The sequence below is a fragment of the Protopterus annectens genome, chromosome 6.part0 (genome assembly GCF_019279795.1).
Source record: "Protopterus annectens isolate FY-2018-M chromosome 6.part0, PAN1.0, whole genome shotgun sequence".
NCBI classification, from domain to species: domain Eukaryota; kingdom Metazoa; phylum Chordata; order Ceratodontiformes; family Protopteridae; genus Protopterus; species Protopterus annectens.
Window position 1 is genome coordinate 1,568,961,544 of NC_056737.1, and position 27,537 is coordinate 1,568,989,080.

Consider the following 27,537-nt stretch of genomic DNA (forward strand, 5'->3'; position numbering starts at 1 on the left):
TGATTGGGATATGCAGGTAAGCCTCTTTTAAGTCTAGAGTTACTAACCAGGCATATTTGCATCTTGAATTTTGGAATGTCCAGAAATGTGTTGAGTGGATAAGTCCAGAACTGGACGCCATGATTTGTCTTTTCTGGGTACCAAGAAAAGTCTTGAATAGAAACCTTGCCCTTTTCCTCTTCTGGTACTGGTTGAATAGCCCCCATATTATTGAGGGACAGAACTTGTTTCCTCGCCTCTGCCCACTGATTTGGGGGCAGGTTTGGCCATCCGTTTGGGACTGGCAACTTGTGGAAATGAAATCTATATCCCTGGGATACTATATTTAAAACCCATTTGTCCTGGGTAATAAGTTTGTTGCTTGGTGATTGTAGAGGGAAGTCATTGAGACTGTTTACCATAGAGAGGTGCCTTATTGTTTCCAGATTTGGAGGTGGAGGCACCCCATTGTTTTGTTCTAAAAGTTCCTTGTGACTGAAACCTGGAGCCTTTGGAATGTCTGGATTTGACCTGAGTGGCTCTCTAAGGGACTGGAAAGGACCAGTTCTTAGTAGGCCAGTGCCTACTAAATCTTGGAGGTTGCACTTGTAAGAAACCTTTCACAGTTTGCATAGATTTAGCTTTATCTTCCATCTTTTTAACACTTCTTCAGCCTTATTACCAAAGAGATGGTCCTGTTGTAAAGGAGCATCCAACAATTTTGCTTTAACATGGTCAGGCAGAGTTTGCTGTCTGAGCCAAGCATGCCTTCTTAGCACAGATCCAGTTACAGCAGCCCTGCAAGAGGCCTCCAAGGAATCAAAACCACATTGCAAAGTATGTTTCCCAACTTGTTCAGCTGAATGTAATAAATCCTGTAAATCTTTATTTTAGACAGTCAGAATTTAACATCATTTTCTGTTTAAGTAGTCCCATGATATGCTGTTGATATTTAAGCATATGAAATTGGTAGTTTAAAGCCCTGATTGCCAAGGTTGCAGAAGTGTAAACCTTCTTACCCCATCTATCCAGTGCCCTGGAATCTCTATCAGAAGGGGTAGGATTTTTAGCAGTAGAGGCCTTAATGCCCTTGGGACCCTGAGAAATGGTTTCAGGATCAGCAATAAGATTTTTGAAAAGGAATTTGTGGGAGTCAGGAACCCTGTAGTATCTGTCTGGCTTACAAGGAGCCGGAGGCAGAGAATCAGGAGCCATACTAGATTCTGAAAAAACACCATCAACAATGTCTAGAACAGGAGGTATAGCCCAAGGGCCTATGCTGAGGAAGAAGAAGAAAATCCCCAAGTCTCTTTTTAGATTCAGAGAAATCCTGACTTTCCAGTGGAAATGTTCCCTTAAGGTATGTAAAGTTTTGCCAAAAGAAAAATCCTCAGGGGGAGAAGCAGAAGGAATGGAATCTTCTGCATCAGAGTCCTCATAAGTAGGAATAGACAAATCCTGTTCATAAGAAGAGTCAGAAGAAATAGAATCCTGTTCAGAAGATACATAATCAATGTCTTGCCTCTTAGAAGGAGGGGGTTGGCTACCCCTGATCAGAGTAATTCAATTTTCAGCCATTTTGATCATTTGTTTTTTAGGCATAGGGGCCTGCACATGTGGCCCAGGCGTCATTTTTTTAGACATAGATTTAGATTTTGGCCTTAGTTTTGCACAGCAGCTCCGGACCCATCTAAGGTAGAGAAATCCGCGGGTTTCCATAATTAAAGCATCTCACGGCATACCGGACTCCGAATGGGTCTCAGTAGAGGCCTGCGAATCAGAAGTAGTGGGTATAAGGGGCTGCAAAAGTGCCTCATTGAGTACCGGTGAACTGGCGACTGGCTTACGAGAACCGTCGTCATTCGTTTTGGACCTCGACGGTCTGTCTCTGTCTTTGTCTTTGCATTTTTTAGGTATTCCGGTAGTCGGACTGCTAACAGACGATATTTCTGGATAATTAAATCTTGAGCCAAAATATTTAGAAGCAAAAATATACCAACGTTTAATCGTGTGTTGATTACATTTAGCAGACAAACCGACAGCAAGGTACATTGTGGTCAGGGCCTAGGCAAGGAATACAGTACAAATGAAAATCCTTATGAGGCATTTGCTTCCCACAACTAATGCAATTATTAACTTTTACTGACATCGGTAAGGAGCAAGAAAAAGTTTCCCCAACAGGATACTTAGCTTTTAGTTAAAGACTTTGGTTCTGAAACTCGAAAACGAAAACTTCATGAGTCGGCCGACCGGCACTTGCGAACTGCTTCTACTTTGGGCACCGCACAGCAAGAAAGACTGATGTAATGGTGTCGGCTGCATGTTTTATACCCCTGACGACCTGACGTCATGGAAGAAGGGACAGCAACCGACGCAGGACCCAAGACTTTGTTAATCAGGCCGACTGAGGGCAACCTGCCAGCAGATTACCCAAATATAATGACTGCAACAGTGAAACACGAAGAACATCTGAATGCCTCCAGGTATACAGACTCATCCTCAGTAGGGGCTAGGGAAGACCAGCCACCCCCTCTGCCTAAGCATTTCAAGGATGTCCGAAAAGGAAACATCTTCTGAGGGGGACCTGGGGGACCCTTCCGATTCATCCAGGTCTGTATCTGAGGTGACAGACTCAGGGGAGTCTAGGTGCTTCTTCTTGCACTTCTTCCGGGGAGGCTCCTCTGAGTGATCAGTGGAGACCTCGGAAGAAGAGGGATCACCCAATGGGGTGTCCTGGGGCATAGGTTCCCTACACTTCTGGGCTGGAGTAGCAGTGGTTGGCACAGGCACCACGTGGGATAGAGCCGATGGGGCTGATAGTAGGGCTGTTTCAGGGGACAGCACACACCGCATGACCTCGAAGGTATCCTGACCCCGAGGCAAAGAAAGCTCCGGCTCCGAAGAGACAGGAGTCCTTCTCCGTGTCGAGGGTGATGGCTCCAAGGCCGATGTGGGAGCCAAGCTCACCTGCGCCAAAGCTCCGAGAGGGAGTACGGGGTCGGACAAGGGTCCGATGCCACTCCCCCCCTCGGAGCCGATGAGAGAGCTTCGGCGCCCGGATCCCTCGATGGACGGAACAATTGAGGTGATCAGAGCTGACTTCGGAACCGAAGAGAAGGTGATTGGCGTGGTCAGTTCTACTATCAGCGCGTCCATGGTCTCCGGCTCCAAACTAAGTGTAGTCAGAGGAGGAATGGAGATAAAGGCAGATGGAGCCGCAACCTGCTGAGGTGGGCTGGAAAGTAATTTTGCAAGGGCCTGTGACTTGCTGACTACTCTCTCCACATCCTGATCCGATAACCTAGAGGATCGAGAGGAGTGGGATGAAGTGCGATGACTGCGTTCACTTCCTAGTAAGGGTGACTGTGGCACTGAGCAGATTGGCTCCAATGAAGGAGACCTTGCTCGCTTGTGGCTCTGAGGTAGCAGTTGGAGCAGAGGGAGGAGTTGTCTTGTCGATGCTAGTCGGCACTGACAAACTTGGTTGTTCAAGCCCAAGAATCGGTTCCGAAGATGGAGTCAACAGCTTGACAGACTTAGAGGATGTCACTGGCTGAAAACCTTTAGCAGGGGAATCCTGTGGTTTCAATAATTCTCAAAGGATTAAATTTGTTTTTGTGCTCCTGCAGGACCCCTGTACTAAATGCATGACAGATAGAGCAGGAGTCCTGCAGGTGCACAGCCCCTAAACAATAAACACAGCTAGTGTGCCCATCTGTCAGAGACATTTTCTGACAGCATGTCACACTTTTTGAAGCCGGAAACTTTGGCCTCTTTAGACATCTTTCAACAACTGAACTAAAGAAGCAGTCTTTTTTTTTTTCACAAATAAAGAAAAAGGGAGAGCCTCTAACTTAAACGGCTGTCCTAAGGGGGGGGGGGGTACTCTCTAATTTAAATGAATTCAGGGGAAACAGAAAGGCCTGCGAGCATGGAGCGACGGCCAACAAAGCACAACACACAAGAAAAGGCGATAAGGGATACAAAAAACTATATAGACAAAAACTTGTTAAATTCTGAAGAATAAACAACAACAACAGAAAAAACTTTACTAAGCCTGAGCCAGTAACGAAGCAACCTCGCAGCTGAAGTGGCAAATGAAATCTGGGTGGCTGACGCTGGGCATTCTGGGATAAGGGTTATCCTCGAGCCAGTAAACAGCTCTCGAGCTATAGAAGTAGGCCAAGTCAGAGCCGAAGATCGGCTCCGAACCCAAAAAGCAAGAGCGAAGGTGAGATGGGACAACTTAACATCAGTAAATTCATCCCTGGTTTGACACCTATGTCTCTAATGGACACAGGCAGCCTGTAAATGTTTCATCTCCCAAGCCCCTGCTTACACTTATCAAGGTACCAGAATTTGTCAGAGGTTTGGGATGCATGGCTAGGCTTAAAAACGCCCTTGTGGTTGTTAGCCTAGTACACACCCATGAAAATCACTGACAAGACCTTACCTAAGGGGATGTATGTGCTGATTCCAAGAAGCATTTAATAACCACTTAATCCCCCTCATGTTTAACTTTGTTAAAGGTCTCAGAAAGACAGCTGAGGCCATGTAACCCACGGCTCTAAGAAATCTTCTTATAGACATTACTCCTCTAACTTAAAAAACCTCTTTTATGACTCCTTGAGCTAAGAGCTGTTCAAGAAGGGAAACAATGAATTCCATTTGGTCTTCCAGAAAGGAAGACATCCCTATTAAGTATGAAATGGATTTGAATTCCATTGCATATCAATTCAAAATTATACTCATTACTCAGGTATTCAAAGAAATGCTTGCCCAGTTGTCATAAACTGGTTTAGGCTCACGGAGGACAGGCTGATGGTTGTGGGAAAAGGAGGAAAGTAGGAGAAATAGAAGGAAACATTTTGGCTGAGTAATGCTTAGTTAAACATTTGATGACTTGCTGCCTGCAACTTTACCTGCCTTGTCCATCTTCACCAACCACTTTTTTTTCTTCAAAACTTTATTGTTCTTGGCCTGCTGGCTTCTAGTCTGACATCTACAAAAGGCTACAGTTAGACCAAACAGAGAGCACTACAGCACTCAGGTTTGATTGCAAATACAATACCAGCTTTTAAAAGCCGGTACTGCATTAAAGAGTGATCAGAATCCGATGATTGTGCCCCACCCCCAACACTTTGCGCTTAGGGCTGTTGCCCCTCTTGCCCTGCTCTAGCTACATTACTGTTTTTTCACCATCAGCTCTAGACAGAGGTATGCTGTTCATAATAAAGTAGCATCAGGAGCACAAGTTGTGTGGCACTCAGCCCAGACACACATGCAAGCTGCTACCGACACATCAGTCTCCAAAGAGAGTGGACAAACTGGCAAAAGAAACAGGCAGAAACAGGGACTGGGTCACCATCTCACTGGTTGAGATGTCTTTCGGCATATGGGATGGAAGAACAGATTCCTATTCCTTAGCATCCCGATGAAATGTGTCTCTCTCGACCTCCTTGTGGGGATAATTTTTACACACCTTAGAGGGAATAGACTACCCTGAAAATGCCAACAAATGCTGGCGGGTGCCTGCATAATGACTTCCAATTTCTTCTACATCAGCCATGTTCAAAGCATAATTCCCTGTTTTTTTCTAATACAACCCATAAAAATATGGCATTTAAAGCACAGTTGTGTACACTTACCATAAATGTAGATGTTCGAGTGTATTCACTGTTGCAGTCATCACATTTGGGTTATCCCTGCCTATCTTCTCCAAATCCAGGGCAGGGTTTGCCACTACAGTGTTGCAGGGCATCCTAGCCAGTCCCTAGTCTCCTTGACTGCCTCCACCCTTTTCCTCAGCTTTGGAAATCAACCCAAATGTGACTGCAACAGTGAAACACGAAGAACATGGTACAGTTGTGTATACTTACCATAAATGTAGATGTTCGAGTGTATTCAATGTTGCAGTCCTGGTTTCCTTCCCACCATCCCCCTCTTCTTTCTTCTCTCTCCTTACAGGGGACATTTTGGTATTTACTTTCAACTGGTGGGGTTCTTCCACCAGAACCTGGCTCCCACTTGGGGACTCCTGACAGGGCAAGAAAGACTGATGTAATGGCGTTGGCTGCCTTACTTTATACTACTGATGACCTGACGTCAGTCCTGAAGTGACAGCAACCGACCCAGAAATACTAAGCCTCTGATATTCGGGCCAGCCGAGGGCTACCCTGGCAGGGATAACCCAAATGAGATGACTGCAACAGTGAAACATGAAGAAGATCTGAAAGATGTGACTCTTAAAAATGGCACTTCGGATGCAAATCTTTATACTCACTCTGATACTTGCACTCACAAAGGCTCTTCAGGACTGCAAACGGCATATAAAAGGAAACAAACTCCATTTCTCACACGCAAATGTAATGAATATAACAAAGTAAGGACATGTTCTAATTCCCCCAATGGAGTTCTTATGTTTCAGTTAATTCTAAAAAAGGGAGATCTTGGGCCACAGCCAGACCAAGCGACTTCACACTTTCTTGCCATGATGTACATACATATGTGTGTGTGGGGGGTGATAACTGCCTCTTCTCTCGGTTGTAAGCATATGTCCTTATGTAGGGGAGAAGTTGGCTCAGAAATCCATGGAACTCTAGAAGTTGAGCCAGGTGTATGGCCATCAATTCTGTATGTCAGGAATTCTACTGCAACAGTAATCTGTAGGAAGACAAACAGAAGACCCTAAGCAGAAGTTAGGAAGAAGGGGCATTAAACTTCAGTGTCTTATCCATTAGCCAATACTTCTTGCATTGCCTCTAGAGCAAGTGGACTGAATCTTCCATTGATTCATCAGACAATTTTCTTTTTTCACTACCTCATCCAAATCCATTTCTTAAGGTGACAAATAGTGTGAAAATGCCTGAGCTTGAAATATAGCATGAACATTTGATGGTATTAAACCAAAAGCAACAACACATGGCAGCATAATGTGAACATCCAAAGCATAAGATACAAAGTCAGTTATAATTCTGCTATTGTCTCAGATGATCATACTAGCTTTTTTAAGGTCTTGGAAAGATTTGACTTTTACCATCTATAAAAAGAATGCGACTGCAAAATAGACAGCCAAACACTGCAGGTGACTAGAAGAAGGAGAGGTTTGTGAAGGAAGACAAATCTTTTGTAGGCACACAATATGTACTTTAAGCCAAAGCAACCACGGCTTAAACATAACCATATATTGAAAAAAAGATGACTATCCTAGAGGCTAGACAAACTTCAGAAGTCACCTTGAATTTACACCAAATTTTGTACATACTTATAATCATTCACTGGACTGTGAAAGGAGACAGAGCTCTCACTCATTAACATTACTTCCTATTACTTTTAGGTCTCAGAAATTTCCAAAGGCAATCTACAATACATGTAGCAATCACAGATATTGCATTTCTCAAAACAGTTTTCAAAAAAAAAAAAAAACACAACTTTTTTTTTTAAAAATACACTGCAGTTTCATGGACATACTTCCTAAGCTGTCAAAGGGCTTTTGCCCATATTATTTGATGACCTGGTTTCAGCTACAATCTGGTTGTCACAGGACCAGCCAAAGGGAAAAAATAAGTGGCTGGTATGATCACTTTCTTCTTTCACTGCTTCTTCCAGCTGAAGAGATGGAGGTGACAAAGTGAAGTAGACTTCACGTGCTTGCTGTATGTCAGGACCTGCTTATTAGGAAGCATGAAACATAGCATGCCTGCATTTTTCTGGGAGGGGGATGGTTAATGGGTTTAATAAAATGAATGATTACTTTGCAGCATGACAGCCATGGTGACCCCTCTTGCGCTTTGATGGAACTAATAAGCAAATAACTGTGACCAGGGACATCAGACAAGGCTACGGAAAAATAATACATGTTAAAAGTATCCCTTCCTAACTTGCTGCTTAAATACAGCATACTGAAAGTCTGATATGGTGAATTCTGCTATACAAAAAACACTCATTCTTCCAATATAACAATACTTTTAAGTAATATTAATTCAATGCAACTACAGTAGCTTAGTGTAGGTTTTACCTGAATACTCTTCCATAATTTCCATGCACTTTATATACTCCATACAGGCGGTCAGCAACCCTCTGATGAATAAAACAAAATAATTAACAAAGACTGCTACAGTTAAGCATAAGAAAACACAGCTTTTATTTGGCTGGATATAGGCTATACATTTTCCTGCTTAATCTACTATGAAACTACAATGATTACTACATTTAATATTGCAGTTTTAAATTACTATGCAATATTAACACAACACTGTTGATATCTTAACCAGCAAAACAGTCTTGCTTTATTAACCTGCAAAATGCAGAGACCAACTTGCTACACTGAAAATGCAATTACTAAAATACATTAAAACAAATAAGAAAATAATGCAGTACATCAAGTCTGAAAATGTTTGTCTTCAGCCCCAGTCCAGTTCAGCAAACAAAATTTGACCTTGAGGCACTCTCCAATTAAACTGTTGAGGAAGAGGAGGGGAAATAAACATTTTCAAATACCCCCTGGTTTTGTAGCAACATGAAATGAACACTGGTTTATTAATTTTGTAATGTTGCTTCAACAATTTGCAGATTAACTACTTAGGAACTGCATTTTAACTTGAGCAAAATAAGCAGATTTGATGCCCTTAATGCTTGAAAGTATGCACAATATAATGCCTAGCTGTTTATAAACAAACATAAAAAGCTTCCTGTAGACCAATACATTTAAAAGGAAACAGGCAAGTCAATTTTCTCTTAATGTTAAGTTCAGAACTGTACTGAAATGAACTACTTTATCAGTGTATCATTTCCCTGTCATTAGGGGAAAAATCAAATGAAACATTACAAATAGGAAAAAAAAATATCCAAAAAAAAATCCACCCAAAAAGAGGCACAATTCAAATAACACAACCAAGTAAACAGAGGCACATCTCAGACAATACAACCAAGTAAAATGAACACAGAGTAAAGACATCATATTCAAAACATAGATCCTAAACCAAAACTGAGGATTTAATCATAGGGCCCTGAGCTTAAAATAACTTGTGCCGAGGGTTTTATAATATTTGTCTGTGCCTGCATTTTCTAGTCAGCTGATGCATAGAAAGATGAAATGACAGAGAAATGCTCATAAACAATGAATATTTGTCTCAGGTAGACAGGTATTCTGCATTTCATAGCCATGCCTGCAAAGGTGCCAGAGGATCTTAAATGCTACTATTTCACAATGCAACCCATTTAGTTTGAAGATTTGTGGGCTGCTTATCAATGTACTTGCCAAATGTTGAGGTACTGTATTTCTGGTGTCAACTATGAAGTGTCATCCATCCCATATGAATAGTCATCCATGTTACTTCAATGTATGGAGCAACTCAGTGAAGCATAAAATGCTCAGAAACTTCAGGTATTTAGCAACAACTAACATTACACTGACAATACTGAAATCTATTGCAAAATGTCTCAGATAACAGTTACAAAATGAGCAAAACATCATAGCAATGAAGAAAATGCATTTTTTTAATTTCTCATACATAAGCAATCGTGGAGTTTGCTATTTTACATAAAGGTGCTGTGAGGTACTGGGGAAAGGCAGACAAAGCTCCACACTGTGACATTTGTATTTCCTATTTGCCACTGTCACAGGATTACTACGGCAAGTTGCATGACAGAGGAAATCACTAGACAAATGCAACAAAAGTGTAATAAAACATTAATTTATATAATCTTCCTCTCCTTCTCTCCTTACTCCTCCAGTCCGGATCACCTTGAACTAGTAGCTGTGGGGATTAGTCCCCCCAAAAAAGCGGCTAAGCTACATCTGAAATACAGCATTTAAAGAACTGCCATTTTCAAGGAGAGAACTACCTTGCAAAGCATGCACTCAAGTCAGCCAGCAAACAGATAAAGTAGCTGGGAAGTCTATTCTGCTTTGGGTGTTGATGTATGCGCCTAGCTGTTCTGTCCAAAAACAGAGCAGTATGGTGGATGCATACGTCAACATATGTCCACTCCTCCAGGATGACCATCTATGTCCTTGGAATCGGAAAAGTTGTTAGGTTGACCCACATCAATCACTAGAGGTCTGGTATACAGTGCATTATTTTTCTTCAAATAGAAAGAGGAGTTTCTTGGCTACTCAATTCTGCAACTCCCCTCCATTACATTATTTTTAGTACGCTTACTTGGATGCAGGGCCAAAAGTATTACAGATTAAGCTTTTCCACTACAGCAGTAAGTCAAAGTTCAGTGTCTATATGAAGGAAATACATGGGTTAACACTGATAACTATCAGCTTTCACATCTATTATGTTATATGAACTTTGGGATCAATCTATCGAAAATTCCAAAAGTTACCACACTGCATCTGACAAATTAACAAAGGCTCAAACTCGGTGATAAATTTTTCCATATTTTCAGCACTACCACTACTAGTGTTTACAAATCTGCCATGCGAATGAAAACATTAAACATGCTCAAGTTTTGCTCAAGTGATTATTTTGCCTACTTAAAAAAAATCTCCTGTCAAGTTAAAAACGACTATCTTTCAGAAATGAACTTTCAAAATTTTAGGTACGCTGTAAAAACGGAATGTATTGCAAATTTGAGGTCAGACCAAGTCCAATCTCATAACAAGCAAATCAATGCATTCTTACGGTATCAGTTGTAGGGTCTCAAGCATGTAAATTGGTTTATCCTCTCTACCAATTGCAGTTTGGCACTTTTTACTTCAGACATTCCTGCAATTCAAGATGAAAACACCTGACATCATCACACAGCAAGGCATCACTCTTGGACTACAAAAGCACATTGATATCCAGAACTTACCACTCTACCCCTAACCACTGAGCAAATATGCTTCATGACAATCAAGAAATAATAATTTAATAACTACACTGCTAATAAACAATATACAGATGCACACATGCCCTACAAGAAATGTCAACACTTAAAGTTGGATTGAAGGTGGGGGGTGGGGTAGCACTGACCTCAATGTTACATGCAACATTAAGGACCTTCCTTAGCAGGTCAATAGTTGGGTTGAATCCAAATCAGTAAATCTATAAAGGTGAAAGAAACTGCAAGACAGCTAAAAATATAAGCCCTGAAAAACTGTATCAATGGAGACCATACTCACAATGTTGCTGCTGAGACTATAATGTTTAGTGAAGTTGTGAACCAAGTACCAAGTAGCGATTGCAGAGATGTCCACAATGGAGGTATTCATGCAGCAGCAATGGAAGCAGCCACATTTCTACAGCACTGGCCTTTAACAGAAGACTGTATGTGGATGGTAAGCGGCCTTGTGCAGAAAGTTAATACACTTGGCAGTTTACTTGGAAAGAGTTTAAACTGGGGACTGCTAGTCTTCCCTCCCTGGCACGAGGTACATGAAATGCTGTTCAGTCTTCCCAAACCAAGTAATACTGGAACTAAGTGGTTAAAGATTGCTACTCCACAGAGTTGCAGGGTCTGAGGTTCAATTTGGACCTTAGCAACTTTCCATTTACTCTGGGTCCAAAAGATGTTAATCGTAAAAGGGGGCATTACAGACCCTTAAAGTTCACTGTAAACTCACACAGTCTGAGGCAGGCATGCCATCTACTAGTAATGTCTGTTCCAATGGCAATGGATACTCCACTGGCTACAAAATGAATAAGCCTTACTTACAGTAATGCAATGCGCTGCATTGCTGCCACCTCCAACTCTTTTCTGTGGACTTGTCTGAAAGATCTGAGGAATGGTCTTCGTTGCAATAGGTGTGACATTTGTTTACCTTTTTGAACAAGCTATCTCCAAGGACTGAGTTTCCAGGAGCAAGGCACCAAACTGTGGAAGTGTTATGGTGCCTTGCTCTGGAAACTCGTGGTATGTCTCCTGTAACCATCAACCTTGTGAATTATCAAAAACATGAATGTTGGCGTCATGTCAGCAGGTACTGATGTCATTATCATAGTCTCTGAAGTCAATACAGGAAATGTAGACACAGACGGACCAGCAAGCACTAGGTTTGGCTTCAGTACCAATGAGTCAAAAGCTGAATGCAGTGAAACTGGTAACAGTCACAAGGGTATTGAAGCGAATTCCAATATTAAAGGTCTTGACCTTGAGCTAGAGATGCCTAGTAGTTCTCAGCAATGATGGAAATCAGTGTGTCAAAACTGCAGGAACCAAAGTGATTGCAGCTGATGATGTCAAATATTCTCAACTCTGAAATTCTCACTACTGAAACTCGACCCAAGGAAGGAGCCTAAAAAGTGGAAGGGATTAGTCCTGTTCTGTCTGATCAACCATAATATAGTGGGGGATGAGAAAGACCTAAAACAATATGGGTCTTGGCTAAGGTCCACATAATCAGTCCCAGTCAATACTGTCTGAAAAGGTCCTGACCAACCTTCTTGACATTAATGAATGGGCAGAAGATGGACTGCAATCCAAACAGCTTAACTCATCAATGAGGGAAAACTTCCCAGGCTCTTCATCAGAAAGGGTCTGGAATAATGGTAATTTCCAGTTGGGAGGGACCTAAAACAGAAATTTAGGAGGCAGAAGATAAGGCCTGCATAATCTTAGTTTCCTCTAACTGTCCCTTCTCGCCTCATGTTCTGGCCTTTCAAAATGAATTTGTTTTTTTTTCTTTCAGCATTCTGCAACTGAAACCCTTCAGATTTTACAATCCTGTTTTAAATGACCCAGCCCCAAGCACACTAGCCATTAATCTTAAGTATCCCGAGGTGGAATCTTACAGCCATACCATTTAAAAAAAAACAATTTATCTTTCTCTACAACTGCTTCCAAAATAGAAACTTTGATATAATACCTGGCAGATACACATACCAACAGTGATGGAAAAGTACTTATTAACCACACACACAGTCATAGCAGGGTAAAGAAAAGCAGCACTTCAAAAAAGCAACAGCCAACCATAACAGAAAAACAGGTAGACAAATTATTTTTTAAACTTAAAAGTCTATAAATTGCAATTTTGATAGGATTAGGACTAACCACCTAAGTAGAGAGCAGGGAAGTGAGTTTGACAGGAGATTTAGTCAGAAGGTACAAAACTTACTGGTGTCTGTAGTTATTTAACTCTCTCTCTTTATATATATATATATATATATATATATATATATATATATATATATATATATATATAGACTACCAATCTATTCTGACAAGAAAGTAATGCAAGCAATCAATAAAAACACCTACTGTTTATAGAAGACAGAACAACTGGGATTCGCAGCCATATGCTAAATGTGGCAAATGAGATCTGGAGCAGAAGGAAGTGAGGGCCATTATGAGGGCTACAGGAGAAGCTTGAGCTTTGGAAGATGTGCAAATGCCAAATCAGTGCCACCTGTGGCAACCAGTCTTCTAGTAGTTAAGTGCATGGACAGAATAATACAAGATTAAATATGCCAGAGAATTCTAATAAAACACTTGGGTATAAACACTCATGAATGACATTCTAATCTAATGTATTTCACTGCAGTTCAATGCAGAAGTACTGCCTTTATCACTATAAGTATTTTAGTCCTCACTCTGTATGCACCGACAAAAATACTGCCTTGTCTGGTGAAACATTTCAGATTCTTTTTCTTCCAGTATAACACCATACTGCACATATATACTAGACATTATTTTCACTTTGCCTTTTTCAACATAGATCTAAAAGCCTCCCCTCAGAAACAAGGTACAATGCCAACTGTTACACCAAAAGTCCTTTGAAACACTGCATTTTCTATCTCTATATTAGTCCCTATATCAGTTTCTCCGTGTCAATAAATAATAACTTTCAGGTAATTTTAATATTTCAGTTTGTTACAAAACACACTCAAATGCTATTCTAAACCAAGAATTTCACTGTCTCTAAATGGTGATTTTCATGGTAATACACTTTTGTCAGCACCTGAAGTCTGTGCCTCACTCTTTACTCAGAAGACCAAATATTGTCTTGCCTAATGAAAAATGTCACAATTTTTATGCTGTTATAACAAAGATTTCACTGCATCTCAACCCTGTTTTCCATGGCGATGCATTGTTTTTAATGCTAAATGGAAATTAGGCTGCACTTCATAAGCATCAACAGAAATGCTGCTGTGACTGGTGGATTTTTTTTTCTTACATAATGCATAACGTTAACTCAGCACACATTATGGGCATTTCTTTCACCTTACCTTTTCAGCACGGGTCAAAACAGACCCCAGTGTGTAAAGCAGGTATAAAGCCAGACCTATGGCACCAACTGTCCACTGAAACACTGCATTGGGAACCTCTGTACGAGGCCACATGTCAGTTTCCCATTGTTTGTGTCTTTCGGCTTTTCCCGGTTAGGGGTCACCACAGCAGTCCGCTAATGATTGGCAGTAGATTTTTACGTGCTGGCTTGCCGGGCCTAACGCACAACCTTCACCGAAGGAACGACCATTCAAGCATGTCGCCACACAGAAGACGCTCTGAGAATCGAACAGGCAACGTCTAACTGTGAGGCGACAACGCTACCACAGCACCACCACCGCAGCATACATGTCAGTTCCCCATGAGAGTTCAAAATAAATATTTCAGATAATTCTAGGATGATACTTGAGAACCAAACATAATCAAGAATGTCTATCTATCCTGTGGGTTCCTCTCAGACAAGATGGGCATGAACAGAGGAACAAGGCAGGGGTGTCCTCTTTCCCCTTTATTTGCTATACATTTGGTGCCACTTGCAAAGAAAGTAAGGGGCTCACAAATTCAAGGATACAAATGATTTTTGGTAATCGATAAAAGTTCGCTTTATTTTCAGATGATGTTTCATACTTGAAAATTTCAGAAAAGGACATTTCAGTGTTGTGGAACATTTTGAGATAGTTTCAAGTATTTTTGGATACAAAATTAATGAAGATAGAACAAAGGCTACAGTGGAAAATATATACCCATATATGAATTGGTTCAGCAACACCTCTGTTTATAGACACATAAGGTGAAAAAATTAGATATATGGATAAAAAATTAGTCTATTATGACAGCTAAGAATATGTGGAAAGAAAACAAACAAAACAGAAAAGGCTAAAACTGGAAGCCCTTGATTATTGATATGGATGGAAAAACACAAACAATGAAAATGTTTTAGTCCCCTTAGTTTTATACACAGGTAAGGTATAATTTTATCAACCAGAGGAGAAATTATTGACAATAATCAATGAAGCATTGAAGAAATGTATTTAGGAGGGGAAGAGGGCAAGAGGCAAGAGCTAAGTGGGATAAGCTGAATCTCCCCTTGGAACAAAGTGGTTGAGGATAACCTAATTTGAAGGGATACTTTAGAGCTATGCAGTTAAAGCTCATACTGATGATTAAACAGGAGAGGGAAGTTTTAGCAATAAAGAGATTAGGATTTTGGATGCAGACCTTTAAGAATAACAACCACTTGTAATAACCTTCCCACTGGACCAGTAATCAAGGAGCCTCAATCCTCACCACTGGCAACAGTGGGGGACGTTCACTGGGAGGATAGCAAGTACACACACAGTATTTCCAGATGCAGATCTCTGCATCAAGTGCAATTTCCTTTAAGAGCACACAGAGACTACAGTCAGTCTGGAGCTGGTTTCTTCCTCTTTCTCCAGATCCCCAATAAGACTCCCCACTGGCAAGTTACAGAATTGAGATCTCAGCTGAGTGACCAAGCCAAGACCTCCAGCACCCTCTCTGTCCAACCAGTTCTTCATGTCCCTGCCCAAGTAGCTGGCACACACACTCTGAGGTTTGATTTACACACACACACACACACACACACACACACACACACACACACACACACACACACACACACACACACACACATGGGAAAGGCTAGCACAGGTTTACTAACTATGCCCACTTCTGCCCAGACTATAAGGTAGTTTCCACGGCCACCATTCACTCCCAGACAGCTACTTTAAGGTCCTGAGCAAAGGGTGACCAATTTTACTGTGTAATGTTAATACTAACACAAATGGTACTTTGACCAAGACTATTAGGAGTGGCCCACATAGTGTCACCAAATAAATATGCAAGTACTCTCAAAATGTAAATATCTCTACACAGATCGGTAACAATGAAAGGTTTAACTACATTTAATAAAAAAATAATAAAAGAACAAGACAATACTAAATCTAAATTGACAGTGACATCAGAGTTCAAACCCAAAGGAAATATTTAAAGTAATATTACAGTAAAGGCTCACACAAATAAAGAAAGACATTTAAACTAAGATTTACTATACTCCTGACTGAATCTAAGAGAATTATATTATTTCTTAGTAACTTACTATTAGAGCAAGGCAGATGATGTGGTGAATGGTTCTTGTCAGGTCCAAGACAAGAATACAGAATGCTCTGTCTCACTAAGAGACCTCTCAAATTAATATCTAAAATATTACTGATGGGGTAAGCTTGCAGAATGACATCATTTCTAGTCATCTGATTTCTAGTTCCCAGGCCAAAAGCCCCACTGATAGAAGCAGGCAGCATTTAGCATCTACCTGTAAAAATATACAGACAGGGGTTTTTGTTCAGATCTATAGGCAGATGCTGGAAGTCATAAAAGTATACTTGTGTACACTTACCATAAATGTAGATGTTCGAGTGTATTCCCTGTTGCAGTCATCACATTTGGGTTGTCTGCCTGCAGGTAGCCCTCAGCCGGCCTGAATGCCAGTGTCTTCGGATTCCTGCGCCGGATGCTGTCTCTTCTTCCATGATGTCAGGTCGTCAGGGGGTATAAAACATGCAGCCGATGCCATTACATCAGTTTTTCTTGCCCCAGATGTCAGGTGCCCCCACAATGGGAAGCAATTATATGTTATGGTACACCTCCATCAAAAAGCAAATATACCAGGAAACTTAACTATACCAAACAAGAAGGAAAGGTAGAGCCAAGAGAAGTCAGGGGGGCTGGAGGGAGGGAGGGTAACCAGGACTGCAACAGTGAATACACTCGAATATCTACATTTATGGTACATGTACACAACTGTACTATGTTCTTCATGTTTCACTGTTGCAGTCATCACATTTGGATTGATTCCCAAAGCTAAGTAAGGGGGGAGGGAATTAGAGAGAATTAGGGCCAGCTATTAAGCCCTGCAAGACTGCAGTGGCAAAACCAGCTCTGGATTTAGAAAAAATAGGCATGTGGTAATGCTTGGTGAAGGTACGTACAGAGCTCCATGTAGGAGCCTCTAGGATGTCCCTGGTAAGGACTCCTCTGAGAAAGTCTGCAGAGGTGGATGCAGCCCTGGTGGAATGTGATCTTATCCCTTGTGGGGTAGGTTTTCCATGGTTCTTGTAGCGGAAATGAATGCAATGGGCTATCCATTTGGAAATGGTTTGCTTCGAAATGGTCTTCCCCTCTGCCCCTGCAGCAAAGCCAACTAGCAGCTGTTCAGATTTTTCTGAGAGGCTTAGTCCTATCCAAATAAAATCTAAGTTGTCTGTGCACATCCAGAGAGTGCAGTATTTGTTCTCCTTTGTTTTGTGGATTAGGGAAAAAAGTAGGCAAATGAATGGCCTGATCTAGGGCCACACTAGACACCACCTTAGGCATAAAGGAATGATTGGTCCTGAGGGAAACTGTCTGCATGGAAGACAATGAAGGGTTCCACTGCCATGAGGGCCTGTAATTCAGACACTCTTCTTGCTGAAGTGATGGCTAGAGGGAAGGAAGGCTGTTTTCCAAGAAAGGAATTTCAACTCCGCTGTTGCAGCTGGCTCAAAGGGGGTGGGGGGGGTGGGGTGAGCTTTTCCAATACAAAGTTAAGGTCCCAGGCTGGAGTGGGGGCTCTCCTGGGGGTTCTTAAATTTTTGGCCCCTCTAATTGTCTTAGCAGGGGGTGAGAGAAGAGGGGTGGCTCAGTATTATAATGTGCTGAAATGGCAGAGGCATGAATTTTAATTGACGAGAAGGATAGGCCCTTGTGTAGCATTTCTGTTAAGTAGTGAAGAATATGAGGTAAGCTGAGTACCGTTGTGCCCATCCCTCGAGTCTGGCTCCAGGGACAGTATCTCTTCCACTTTTTAGCATAGGATTTTCTAGTACTAGGCCTCCTTGCCTCCAGGATAACATCTAACACCTGCTTACTGAGGGATGCTATTGGAGAGCTCAAGGAATTAGCCAGGCTGCTAGGTTCAGGGTTTGAAGCCGAGGGTGCAGAATCTGGCCCGCCTGCTGGGACAGCAGGGAAGGGGTCCGAGGCAGGTGCCATGGTTCTAGCAGTGTCATACTGCGCAAGAGGGGATATCAGTCTGGTGCAAACAGTATTGTCCTTGGTTTGTCCTGTTTGATCTTTAGCAGAAACGTTGAGAGGAGAGGCAACGGGGAAAAGGCATAAACCGAGGGGCTTTCCCAGGTAAAGGACAGGGCATCCACTTTCCAAGCTTGACTGTGGGGAGTCCTTGTGCAGAATTTGTCCAATTGGTAGTTCTGAGGGGAGGCAAACAGGTCTACCTCTGGAGTCCTCCATTTGTTCCTCAAGAGGTTGAATATTTTTGGTTCTAGCTTCCATTCATGTGGGTCCATGAGATTTCTGCTTAGGTCGTCTGCCAGTGAATTTAGCTTGCCTGGCAGGAATTGAGCTTGTAGGTTCACTTGGTAGCTCAAGGCTGTGTTCCAAAGAGCCATGGCTAGTCTGCAGAGAGGATACAAGTGGGTTCCCCCCTGCTTATGTACCACATAACTGTGGTGTTGTCTGTCTTTACCAATAGATGTCTTGGAAGAATGTGGTCTTTGAAGGCTGTCAGGGAATTCTGTACAGCTAACATTTCTTTTTGATTGATATGCAGGTGCATCTGACTCTGGTTCCATTTGCCCTGAATGCACTGCACTGCCAAGTGAGCCTCCCATGCATAGTCTGATGCGTCTGTTAGGGTTTGGGTGGCAGGGGGTAGAGTGAAAGGGAGACCCTTGTTGTGGTAACAGGCTTCTGCCCACCAAAGGAACTCTGTCTTTATACAAGGAATGATAGGAATCATTGATTCCAGGTCCTGAGAATGTTGACACCATAGGCTTAGATACCACTGTAGTTTCCTCATATGCAGTCTTGCATATGGAATTAGTAGAATGCAAGAGGTCATGAACCCCAGGGCTTGCAGAATTTTCCTTGCAGATAGCTGGGGTTTTGTGGCCAATAGTTTGAAGTAGGTTGTCAAAGAAACTTGTTTCTCTGGAGTGAGGAAAGCCATCTGGGAAGTTGTGCTCAAGCTTGCTCCCAGGAATACAATCGGTTGGCAGGGTACTTGGTGAGATTTCTTTTCATTTATGATGTATCCCAGTGAGGTTAGAAGTTTCTTTACGAATGCCAGATGCTGTAATAGCAAGTCCTGGCTTTCTGCCTGAATCAGACAATTGTCCAAGTATGGGTATATTTGAATTTGTCTCTGCCTGCAAAATGCAATGGCTGGAGCTAGACACTTTGTGAATACCCTGGGTGCAGTAGATAAGCCAAAGGGAAGTGCAGAGAACTGATAGTGCATGGAGCCTGCCCTGAAGCGTAGGTATTTCCTGCAAGATTCCCTTATTGGAATGTGCAGGTAAGCTTCCTTTAAGTCTAAGGTTGCCAGCCAGGCATCTTTGCCTAGCATAGAAGAAGCTGTTGAAGTGTTAGCATTTTGAATTTTGGGATTACCAGAAAGGTGTTTAGAATAGAGAGGTTCAGTATAGGACGCCATGAGCTGTCTTTTCTGGGTACCAGGAAAAGTCGAATAAAAACCTTGCCCCCTTTGTTCTGCTGGGGCAGGTTGAATAGCTCTGATACTTAGAAGAGAGAGAACCTGCTGTTGGTCCTCCGCCCACTGATTTGGGGGTATGTCTGGCCAACCGTTTGGGGTTGGTAGTGTGTGGAAGTGGAATCTGTATCCTTGGGAAACTATGTTCAAAACCCATTAGTCCTGGGTAATGAGTTCCCAGTTTTTTGCATGCAGGGTGAGCTTTCCTCCCAAGGGGGCAGGCAGTTGAGCAGGGCTTGGAAGAGTTAAGGTTAAGTCATTGTGCCATTTTTCCGTAGGGGGGTGGCTTATTACTCCCTGCTTTGGAAATGGGAGCCCCCCCACTGCTTAGGCCTGTGCACAGCCTGAGACTGTAACCTAGGTGGTCTGCTGTTCCTGGGTTTGTACTAAGAAGGCCTGGAAGAGACTGGAAAGGACCAATTCTTAGAAGGCCAATGCCTGCTACATCTGGGAGGCTGTACTTGTAGGAAATCTTTAACAGTTTGCATAGATTTAGCTTTTTCCTCCATCACTTTGAGGACGGCTTCTGCTTTGTTGCCAAAAAGGCGGTCTTGGTTTAAGGGATCATCCAGTAATTTAGCTTTAACATGATCTGGCAAGTTTTGCTCCTTAAGCCAAGCATGCCTTCTAAGTACAGACCCAGTGACAGCAGCCCTGTAAGATGCTTCTAAAGCATCAAAACCACATTGCAAAATATGTTTACCAACTTGTTCTGCAGAATGCATTAAATCCTGTAACTCTTTGTGTCAGCACAGTCAGGAATCAACATCATTTTCTGTTTAAGTAGTCCCATAATATGCTGCTGATACTTTAACATATGAAACTGGCAATTTAAAGCCCTAATGGCCAAAGTAACAGAAGTGTATACCTTCTTACCCCATCTGTCTAAGGCTCCAGAATCTCTATCAGAAGGGGTAGGATTTTTGGCAGCAGTAGCCTTAATGTCTTTTGGTCCTTGGGAAATGGTCTCTGGATCCGCAGTAGGATTTTTGAACAGGAACTTGTGAGAGTCAGGTACTCCAATACCTGTCAAGTCTTCTGGGAGCTGGAGGTAGTGTGTCTGGGGAAAGGCTAGATTCCAAGAAAGCATCATCTACAATGTCCAGAACAGGAGGGATAGCTAAAGGTCTGTGTTGAGGAAGGAGTAAGAATTCCCTAAGCCTCTTTTTGGAGTCAGAGTAATCCTGGCTTTCCCAATGGAAATACTCCCTAAGAGTGTGCAAATCTTCTAGAGGGGAAGCAGAGGGAATGGAATCCTCTGCATCAGAATCCTCATAGGTAGAAATATCATATTCCTGATCAGAAGAATCAGAAGGAAAGTCAGTTCTAGGTCTCTTAGAGGGGGAAGGCTAGCTTCCCCTAATTAAGGTAATAAGGTCTTCAGGCATTCTAAGCATTTGTTTTTTAGGCATATGGGCCTGAGCATGCGGTTTGGATGTCGGTTTTCTAGGCATGGTGCGAGTTTTAGGCCTGGAAGAAGAAGAAGATGTCGTTGGTTTAAAAAGCAAGTTTGTGGGCCTGAATACACCCTCAGAAGCCGGTGCCTGCACAGCGGCTCTGGACCCATCCAAGGTGGAGACATCCGCAGGTTCCATAGTCGAAGAAGCATCTCGCGGCATACCGGACTCTGAATGGGTCTCAGTAGAGCCCTGCGAATCTGAAGTAGCGGGTATCAGGGGCTGCGAAAGCACCTCACTGAGTACCGGCGGACTGGCGACTAGGTTAGGAAGCGTCAACGGCACTTTTGGACCTATGCAGTCTGTCTTTGTCTTTATCCTTATGTTTTTTTCACAAGATCCGTAGTCGGGTGACTTAACAAAGCCATTTCGGAGTACTGAGACCGAGTATGAAAATAATTTTCTGCAAAGGTAGCCCGATGATGAACAGTTCGGTGGTTGAACAAGGCACAAAACAGACAGCGAGGTACTTTGTGGTCTGGGCCTAAACAGGGGATGCAGTATGAATGAAAATCTTTATGAGGTATTTGCTTTCCACAGGTAAGACAATTGTTAACTTTTACTGACATCGGTTGGAGCAAGGAAAAGGATCCCCAATGGGGTACTTATCTTTTTTGAAGACTTTGGGTCTGAAATTCGAAAACGAAAATTTCAGGAGTCGGCCGACCAGCACTTGCGAACTGCTTCTGCTTCGGGCACCGCACAGTAAGAAAGACTGATGTAATGGCGTCGGCTGCATGTTTTATACCCCTGACGACTTTTCGTCATGGAAGAAGAGAGAGCATCTGACGCAGGAATCCGAAGACCCTGGTATTCAGGCCAGCTGAGGGTTACCTTCAGGCAGATAACCCCAATGTGATGACTGCAACAGTGAAACACGAAGAACATCAACTGCATTCCTTCATGCTTCAAAACTAGCAATCAGTTCACTCCAAAGACAATACAGAAATCTTCTTAGTACAGACCTTATGTCTCTAGCTGCATTGAAAACTTGAGAGAGAGCCTCTTTATTGGGTAGCCTATAAAGTAATTTAATTTCAGATATTTTCTAAAGTTTGCTGGACTGAGGTTAACCCTCCAGTTTCTTCTGTTAAGCATGTACATTTAAACAGTTACACTAGTGCAGATACATTTCTGTTCTCTTCCAGTAGGGCACACTGTGGTTACATTTCAAACACCACACTCTACAAAAATACCTTTTCAATACACACGTCTGTACAAGCAGTTTGACACACACATGGCATACAGTTCTAATACATTTGTAATACAAGCATCTTGTATAAATCATTTCGATATTCATCAAAGACATTTACAAAATTCCAGCTAGCTGTGCTGGCAGTATCTCCTTTTGTCAAACTCTTCTTTCCCCCTTCAAAGACTCAAGCTAGTTTTTCAAGTGACCCTTGAGAAACACTACTTGACAGGGATGAGCTATCTGGGAATATATTACCCAATTCCCTTGTCTTGAAACTCCAGTTGCCTTTGCATTGCTGACCCCATTACTGTGCTGCACTGCCATACCATATACCTGCAACCCTGGGCTCCACCACAGCAACTTGGGATTTTACTGACTGGCTCCCTATAGCCATAGATCCCCCTCAGACTCCTCCTGCCTTCTACTGCAAAAACTTTGCACCAGGGCCTCTCTATCATGGTAAGGTTTCATGGTGTTAACAAGGTACAATTTGTGCCCCTGCCTAGCAGGTCTACCATGTAGTTAACATCCACTGACCTTCCTTACTACTTTGATGGGTCTCTCCCAAACTGCCTGCAGCTTGGTGTGTATGACAGGAATGAGAACCATAACTTGCTTCCCCCATAGCATACTCTCTAGCTTGAGCAATCCTGCCATACCAGACTTTTTTATGCTGTTGGGCTTCTGACAGGTTCTCCTGGGCCAAGCCCATGATATCCCTGAGCCTTGTCCTAAGGTTTAGGACTTATGCCACAACAGACTCATTGTGGGATTCACACACACCCTCCCACTCACTGCGAATCAAATCTAGAGGTCCCCTCACCCTATGCCCATACAGCAACTCAAAAGGTCAGAAACCTGTGGACTCCTGGGGCAACTCTCTGTAATCAAACAGATGGGGCAAATATTTGTCCCACTCCCTCTTAAACTGGTCTGCAAATGTCAGTAGCATGGTGTTTAGTGCACAGTTTAAACTCTCCACAAGACCATTAGTCTGGGAACGCTAGGGGGTGGTCTTTAGGTGTTTCACCCCAAAATGCTTCCACAGACAAGTCAATAGGTCTGACATGAAATAGGCACCTCTGTCAGTTGGTATTTCTTTTGGGAAACCAACCCTGATGAAAATCTCTAACAAAACATTTGCTACTTTTTCTGTCTCAACGGAGAACAGACCTACCACCCCAAGGTATCTGGTAGCATTAATCTACTACCACTAGGATATACTTCTTTCCTGTGGAAGTTGGGGTACTCAGAGGCCCCACAATATCCATAGCTACCCTCTGAAATGGCTTCTCAATCATAGGCAAAGACACCAAAGGAACTTTGATCTTGTCTCCTGCCTTGCCTACTTTTTGGCACTGCTCACAGGTCCTGCAGCTCCCTGTTACATCTCTGGAAATCCCAGGTCAATAAAAGTTCTACATAATACATGTCTTGGTGCACTTTATGCCCATATGACCTGCAAAGGGAATATCATGGACTATGTCTAGAAGTGCCAAATGGTAGGCTCTGGGCACTACCAACTGCTGTATTCTCTTCCTCCTCTAGCCCTCCATCAGGATCCACTCTCTATACAGTAACCTTTTGTTCCAGTATACAGATTCCCCTTTTCCATGAGGATCAGGCACCTCCCTGGCTACCTCCCTCAAGCCTGGTAGTGTAGGTCTGAGAGCTGAGCCTGTCTCAACTCTGTCTTTGTAACCCTTCCTAGCTCCCCTTCCACAGGAAGTCTGTTATCCGCTGACACAGGTGCCTCACTGTCAGCCTGGGTACCACTCCTCACTTCTGGCCTTGCAGTCACTCTGTCCAAGGGAACATCGGCTCCCACAAGCAGCTGTGGCTCACCTTCTGTCTCACTGCTATAGGGTAGCTCCCTCCCTGAAGTAGCCACCGCACCAGCCCTGGCTTCAAGTATGCGGTCTTGTCTGGGTCCCCCTCCAAGTTACCAGACCCACATGCCTGTTTCCAAGCCTGATTGCATCTTACTGCATGCACACAAGGTACTGCATTATCAAGATCATTTCTTATCAGGACATCTACAGGGATATCCTCAAACACACCTACTTGGTTGCTTCATTTTCCACCCCCCAGTCAAGGTGAACCCTCGCCAAAGCTATTTGGAATGGGGTCCCCCCTAAAGCTCTGACTGGAGTTGACTGCCCAAGTGAGTAGTTTTCCCCTTTAACCATTGCAGGCTTCACAATGGTTAGGTCAGAGGCTGTCTCTCTTATCAATGGCCTGTTTCCCATCTACTAACATAGGATATAACCTCTTATAGTAGTTTGGTACCCTTGTCCTCTTAGGATATAACCTCTTGTGGTAGTTTGGTACCCTTGGTATCTCCAGACAACTTACTGATGGCATTCTGTTACTCCCACTTGTTGTCTTCCCACCTTGCCTCCGTGTTCATCTATATGCTACATGGCCCCACTGGTTACATTTAAAACATTTAGCCCTTGAACCTGGCCATGTACCTTAACTAGTGGCTTCCCTGCTACTGGTGGACTCTGTTGGGACAGTTTAGGCTGCCGACCATGGGTTCCTTTAGACCTATGTACAGCACTGGATATCCCTTTCCTGTGCAGTGATACCCTGGTTGCTAGGTATAGGCCTCCTTTTTTCGCCAACCCATTTGCAGTACTGCACTCCCTATCTGCCAACCAGATTCTCATGTCCTCAGGCAAAGTGCTAAGGGCTTGTTCCCTCACCAAAAGGTCTGCTAGCCATCAAAATCGGTGACCTGACACCCACTCACCCACCTATGAAAATAAGTTCTTAACTCAGCAATATATTCACACATACTTTCACCTGCTTTGCATCGATGCTCACAAAACTTTTTTTCTGTAAGCTTCAGGTGTTAACTTAAACACACACTAAAACAATTTTAACTGTATTATAATTTAAGCAATCAATATCAGGCAATTTAGAAACAACAATTACAGCTTTACCATGGAGTAAGGGGGGGGGGGTCAAAAACTGTACCCACAGCCCTTGGTCAACATTATATTGTTTACATACCCTTTCAAACATATGAATACAACTCTCAAAATTATCACCCTCTGTAAACTGTGGAAGAAATTTACTGACCGTTATTGCTTCTGGGGTTCATTTACTCCCTTCCCCATTACCTCCATGACCCTAGGGAACAGTGAGCATTACCTTTTCATGCTGCCTCTGCCTCTCATCTTCTTTGGTTTCCAAATGCTGCAGTCTCTGCTTTGACCTCCAAATGCCACAGTTTCTCTGCTGATTCTATTTTCTAACGATTGGCCTCCAGTTTAAGTCTCTAATTCCAGACACATTTTTAAGTCCTCTGAGGCAAAGCTGAACTGTCCATTTTCTGAGAGTAGCACATCCCCAAGGCCAGTTTGGTTGTCCTCCTAGTTGCTAGTCTGTGATGCAACTATGGTTAAGGCTGCAATCATTTCTCCTTTAGTCAAGCTGGAATGTCCCAGTCCTTTGGCTTGGCACAGCTCAGCCAACTGGTTACTTGTCAGCTTTCCATAATCCGCTGCTGACATCCTTGCCTGCTCTCCCTAACTAAGTTAAAAACAATAAATAAAACTATTGTGATATGAAACTCTGAATGTACACTCAAGCAGCCACATGGTAGACAAACACCTTCTTTAGTGACCACTGTTTACAGGCTACAGAAGTTCAATATCCACACCACGGAATCCCAATATATGATGTGGTGATCCCACCACTGCCAACCAAATGTGACACCCCACCACTGGACCAGTAATCAAGGAGCCTCAATCCTCACCACTGGCAACAGGGGGGAGATGTTCACTGGGAGGACAGCAAGTACACACACAGTATTTCCAGATGCAGCTCTCTGCATCAAGTGCAAATTTTCTTAACAGCACACAGAGATTACAGTCAGTCCGAGGCTGGTTTCCCCCTCTTTCTCCAGATCCCTAGTAAGACTTGCCACTGGGGCAACTATAGAGTTTAGATCTCAGCTGAGTGACCAAGCCAAGACCTACAGCTCCCTCTCTGTCCAACCAGTTCTTCGAGTCCCTGCCCAAGTAGCTGACACACACACACTGAGGTTTGATTTACACACACACACACACACACACACACACACACACACACACACACACACACACACACCTGGGAAAGGCTGGCACAGGTTTACTGGCTATGGCCTCTTCTGCCCAGATTATAAATTAGTTTCCACTGCCACCAGTCACTCCTAGACAGCTACTTTAAGGCCCTTAACAAAGGGTGACTAATTTTACTGGGCAATATTAATACCAACACAAATAGTAGTTTGACCAGGAGCAAGGCTATTAGGAGTGGCCCAAACAATGTCACTAAATAAATATGGAAATACTCTCAAAACTTAAATATCTCAGCCACAATGAAAGGTTTAATACATTTAATAATAAATAATAAAAAGAACAAGACAATACTAAATATATATTCACAGTGACATCCGAGTTCAAAACCACAAGAACCATTTAAAATAACATTGCAGTACAGGCTCTCACACACAAAAACATCAAAATTAAGCTTTAATATATTCCTGACTGAAACTAAGAGAATTATACTATTCCCTAGTAACTTACTATTAGAGCAAGACAGATGTTGCGGTGAATGGTTCTTGTCAGGTCCAAGATCAAATACAGAATGCTCTGTTTCACTAAGAGACCTCAAATTAATATCCAAAATATCACTGCTGGGATAGCTTGCAAAATGACATAATTTCTGGTCATCTGACTTCTAGTCCCAAGGCCAAACCCCCCTTTGCTAGAAGCTAGCAGCATTTAGCATCTACCTGTAAAAATATACAGACAAGGGTTTTTGCTCAGATCTTTCACATATGCTGGAAGTCATAAAACAATTGCATTCCTTCATGCTTCAAAAGTAGCAGTTAGTTCACTCCAAGGACAATACAGAAATCTTCCTAGTACAGACCTTGTGTTTCTACATGCATTGAAAACTTGAGAGATAGCATATTTATTGAGTAGCCTATAAAGTAACTTAATTTCAGATATGTTTTCTAACGTTTGATGGACTGAGGTTAACCCTCCAGTTTCATCTGTTAAGCATATACATTTAAACAGTTACAATAGTGCAGGTACATTTATGTTCTCTTCCAGTAGGGAAACACTGTGGTTACATTTCATACACATCACCCTACAAATACCTTTTCAACTCACATATCT

The 27,537-nt window shown here is 42.6% G+C and overlaps 1 protein-coding gene across 4 annotated transcripts in view; it reads right to left on the reverse strand.

Moving 5' to 3' along the window:
- Positions 1-27,537, reverse strand: part of SNX4 (sorting nexin 4) — a 2,225,118-nt gene that overhangs the window by 927,396 nt on the left and 1,270,185 nt on the right. For all 4 annotated transcript variants that reach the window (XM_044075014.1, XM_044075015.1, XM_044075016.1 and 1 more), the window contains one exon: positions 7,997-8,058. In XM_044075014.1, coding sequence (XP_043930949.1) covers positions 7,997-8,058 — 62 coding nt within the window. The remainder of the gene's footprint in view (positions 1-7,996; positions 8,059-27,537) is intronic.